This window comes from Alligator sinensis, unplaced genomic scaffold, assembly GCF_000455745.1.
Source record: "Alligator sinensis unplaced genomic scaffold, ASM45574v1 scaffold1001_1, whole genome shotgun sequence".
NCBI classification, from domain to species: Eukaryota; Metazoa; Chordata; order Crocodylia; family Alligatoridae; genus Alligator; species Alligator sinensis.
The window spans coordinates 603,310-607,995 of record NW_005842564.1 but is presented as its reverse complement, the minus strand read 5'-3'; the positions used below and the strand labels follow the sequence as shown (position 1 = coordinate 607,995).

At 46.1% G+C, this 4,686-nt stretch overlaps 1 protein-coding gene across 1 annotated transcript in view; it reads right to left on the bottom strand.

The window, feature by feature from the left end:
* CHSY3 (chondroitin sulfate synthase 3) overlaps nucleotides 1-4,686 on the bottom strand; it is a 307,356-nt gene that overhangs the window by 278,899 nt on the left and 23,771 nt on the right. The window contains exons 3-4 of the mRNA XM_025214096.1: nucleotides 4,450-4,683; nucleotides 83-366 (exon numbers count right to left, since the gene is read on the bottom strand). Coding sequence (XP_025069881.1) covers nucleotides 83-366; nucleotides 4,450-4,683 — 518 coding nt within the window. The remainder of the gene's footprint in view (nucleotides 1-82; nucleotides 367-4,449; nucleotides 4,684-4,686) is intronic.

Sequence of the window (4,686 nt, the reverse complement as noted above, 5' to 3'; positions counted from 1 at the left end):
TGTGCATCTGCTTGGTTTAAATTATGCTCTGCTGTAAAAATCTGCACATGAAAGCCATGGAGGTTTATCTATCGCTTCTTACCTCATATGACCAAACGCATTGGGTTCCACCAAACCGACGGACACATCGGCCCACTTCCACATCCTCATGTGTGGTGTACATTTCTTGAAGGCATTCACCTATGTGTGGCACCATTCTCCTGAGAACTTCTCGACTAAAGATCATTCCCGGCCCTCCCATGCAGAAATTCTCTCCAGGCTCAAGCCCCAGTTTTCCAAGTTCTTCAATGTTTCCCAGTCCAGTTTGCCCCAAATAAAGAGGCTTACTACTGTTTAGTGACCGAAGAAACTCCTCCAATTTTTCCCCTAAGGAGAAGGAAAAAAAAAGAACATTCTCTTTTCATCTGTTCTAATAGATACCTAATTTTCCACAAGCCAAATAGTCTTTAAATGAAAGAAGCTGCTTTGAAATCAGTTTCTATAAGGGTCTAATATAGTTCTTTGTGCCCCAGTACACAACTAAATATGCTTTAAGCCGCATTGACACAAAATTTATAACATAAGGTATATTAAAATATATGTCATACCCCTAACTTGACATTACTTGACATTTTATATAGCCAAAAGCTTTGGTGTATACTTATCTGCGTCACTTTTCCAAAATAGCTTATTTCATTCAGAGAAATGGGACAAAATGGCAAAAACTATATTGATGCTCATTTGCCAGCAAGAATTATGCCTCAGCTAGGATGTTCTGCCATTATCGCTCTGCTTTTGTAAACCATCTTCAAAGGTGAGGTGAGGGAGAAGAATTTAGAAATTGTGATTTGACCCCACATCTCAGTAAATTAACAAGGCTAAATGATTTTTTTCATAATATCACCCTAACTGAAATAAAATCCCAGAAATTGAAATTGTGGCTTCATTTCCCAAAATTCTGAGATCAATGTCAGTCACTAATTTAGCTGTGCCTGTAGAAAATTCTTTTATACTTCAAACACCAGAATTCAGTCACCTGCTCTGAGAAACAGCCACACAGCAAGAGTTAAGTCTATATAAACTTTTCCATTGGACCCCTCCTTCACTATTTTTGAATAGTTTGCTATTGAACATTTTAATTTTAGAGAGAGAGAGAGAGCGAGAGAGAGAGAGAGAGAGCGCGCTCACTTCCACATTATAGAGTATAAAAAAAACCTGTCGGGTTTCTTTTCTATATTACTATAACTAAATATACACACATGGACAATTGGATTATTTTTAAGGAAGCAAATTAGTCCATCAGACCATTTTAAAAGCAAACCAAATGACAAAAATTAATAGGTATATAATAAGATGCCTCAAAAAGGCAAGTTGCTGTTTCTCATATCTTTAGTACTCACTGCAAGTAAAACCACTGCACTGATAATATTCATAATCTATTGATGGCAATCATTCTTTATCATCAAAATATTCGTGTGCTCGTGTATTTTGAAAAAGGAAGATAGCAAAAGGCCATTTTCCAGTGGCACAGTTAATCTTGAATAAAAACATGCTAGTGTTTTTCAGAGATACCTTGCAGACCATGACAACAGCTTGAAAGGAAGCCTTTGCTATGATAAAGGAGACAGTACCAAGTTCCCTGCCTGCATGGACCAACCGATAAATTGTAACAATGTTTAAAAAGAGTGAGGAAGCTAAAATTAAAATCTTTAAAATCTGGCTGATTACTATATGTTGCTGTGACTAAACGTGCCGGGGCTCTAGCGTGTGCTTTGTGAGCAGCAGTACTCAGATGCAAAGGGGTAAGATGATGACGGACTGCCACCCTTAGGCTGCACAGCTGAGCCACGCGAGAAGCAGAAATGCACTACACTGAAAAAAGCATAACTGAATTCCCACAAGCCTGGTGTTAACCTCTCCCCTAGTGTGCAAGCGGCAGAGTTTGGCAGGGTTCTTTCCTTCGACCAAAAATCAGAAACCAGAGTGCAGCAAGAAAACCTCTTCAAGGGAGTTTGTGAACCCTCAGAGGCTCACAGTACACCCTCTGAAAAAAAACTAAATAAAATGCCTATTTGAGACAGAGGAATTGGTTGACCCTTAAGTATAATTTCCAGCACATCCTCCTGGCTGCGTTTACCGCAATCAAAATTATTGATTTCCAAGAGAAAAGCCTCAGTTCCTGCATACTAATATCACTAAAAGCTTTGGGGCAGCCAACTCCCTTCCCTGTATCACTTGATTCCAGCTCCAGCCACAGTAGTTTGCGCAAATAAATACACATTGCTTCTAACCACCAGGAGAGCCAAACTTGGGAACAGGAGGAATGGCCTTAAAGCCGCAGCACCTTGGAGGCCAGAGACAGACACACTTGGCTATTTCTTACAGAATCATAGAAAATGAGGGTTGGAAGGGACCTCAGGAGGTCATCTAGTCCAACCCCTGCTCAAAGCAGGGCCATCAAAGCCAGGGCTTTATCAAGCTGGGCCTTAAAAACCTCCAAGGATGGAGATTCCACCACCTCTCTAGTAAAAGATATCAAATTCACCCAAGGAACCTTGTCTGCCTCCCCCCTCTCCAGGTAACTTGTTCCAGTGCTTCACCACCCTCCTAGTGGAAAAGTTTTTCCTAACATCCAACCTTGCTACAACTGGAGACCATTGCTCCTTGTTCTGACATCTGCCGCTACTGAGAACAGTCTAGCTCCATCCCCTTTGGACCCCCCCTTCAGGTAGTTGAAGTCTGCTCTCAACACTGCCCCCCACTCCCTCTTTGGATGAGGCTGGATGGTGAAGCTAGAGGAAGTGGAGGGATGTCCTCACTAAATCTCCAAGGCTGCTTCACAGCAGGTCAGAGAGAGAGAGAGAGAGAGGCACAGCAGACCCCCACAGACCTGGGAATTGGACAGCAGTGCTTCTCTCTCTCTCTCCCCCTCTCTCTCTCTCTGACCTGCCACTGAAGAGTGATCGTCTGGGGCTCACACCCACAGTCAAGGGACCTCGTATCCCCACCCCCAAGCAGGCATGCTCCAGGGCTCTGCAACACCTCCAGCCCTCCCTCTTCCCAGCTAAGGACCCCACAGCCAGAGGTGAAGGTCACTGGGAGGAAATGCTCCAGCCTTGGTAGCAAGAGAAGCGTCTCTCAGCCTCTGAATCACAGCTCCCTAGAGACTGCCAGTGGAGGGGGGAGGGAGGGGGGGCGCTGCTCATGCCCAGCTCACTCTCCCTTCCATCCTCTCTGTGCAATGGGCTTGGGGACACAGTGGGCCTAGGCTGTGAGCCAGGAAAGGGCCACGCTTGCAACAGAGGGAGCTTGGCAGAGGGGAACTGCAGCAAGCAGCGGTGTGGCTGTCCGCGATGGTTTGGGGAGTTCAAAAGAGGATGGAGCTTGACTGTTCCTAGTGGTGAGAGATGACAGAATGAGGAGCAACTGCCTCAAGCTGCAGCAAGGGTAGTTTAGGTTAGATATTGGGAAGAATTTTCTCACCAGGATGGTAGTAAAACACTGGACCAGATTACCCAGAGAGGTGGTAGACTCTCCATCCTTGGAAGTTTTTAAGACCCCTTCTCAACAAAGCTTTAGCTTTAGTTGGGGCTGGACATGCTTGGAGCAGGGGTGTCACAGAAGATGATCTCCTGAGGTCCCTATCAACCCTCATTTCCTATGAGCCCATTCAGTGCAAGCAACTCTTACTTTGCCCTGCTTAACGCTTTATCAGACTGTCGAAGGAGGTATTTTCTGTTATTTATACTGGGGTTTTTTCCTTCTCATTTTGTGGGAGTGTGGAAAATGCAACAAATCGTAGATTTAAGATAAGATATGGTATAATGGGCTGATCTAGTTGGGGCTGGTCCTGTTTTGAGCAGAGGTGTTGGATGAGATGATCTCCTGAGGTCCCGTCCAGCTGTCATTTCCTATGACCCATTCAGTGCAAGCAACTCTTGCTTTACCTTGCTTAACACTTTATCAGATCACAGAAGGAAGCACTTTCTGTCACTTGTACCTTTTTTCCTTTTCCAATTTTGACCTTTTTTCCCCTTCTAATTTTGTCGGTGTGTGGAAAATGTAGCAATGTGTAGATTTAAAGATAAGATAAGGCATAATGGGCTGATCTAGTTGGGGCTGGTCCTAGTTTGAGCAGAGGTGTCAGAGGAGACGATCTCCTGGGGTCCCTTCCAACCCTCATTTCCTATGAGCTCATTCATTCAGTGCAAGCAACTCTTGCTTTGCATTGCTTATTTATCAGACAGTTAGAAGGAGGCAGTTTCTGCCATTTATACCGGGTTGGGTTTTTTTTCCCTTTCTAATTGTGGCACATGCAACAAATGGTAGAAGATTTAAGACAGCATGTAAGATCCAAGGGGTCCCTTGCAGCCCGGCTTCGCTAGGACTCCCTCCTCCATCAGGGGCAGGGCAGGGGGGTGTGCATCTTCCCCCTCCCTCCCAGGAGAGGGGAGGCAAGGGGCCCCTCACCTTTGATGTACACGTCGTCGTCCGCCCGCATGAACCACTCGTACTTGTCCAGGTAGCGGTCGTGCATGTACTTGAGCATCATGAAGGACTTCTTCTGCGGCGGGTAGGAGTCGTCCACGCCGGGCAGGGCCACGACGGGCAGGCGCGGGGGCGCGGCCGAGCCCTGGCTGGAGAAGAACTCCACGCGGCCCGGGATGGAGCGCGCCCAGGTGCGCTGCGCCGCCACGGCCCGGCCCG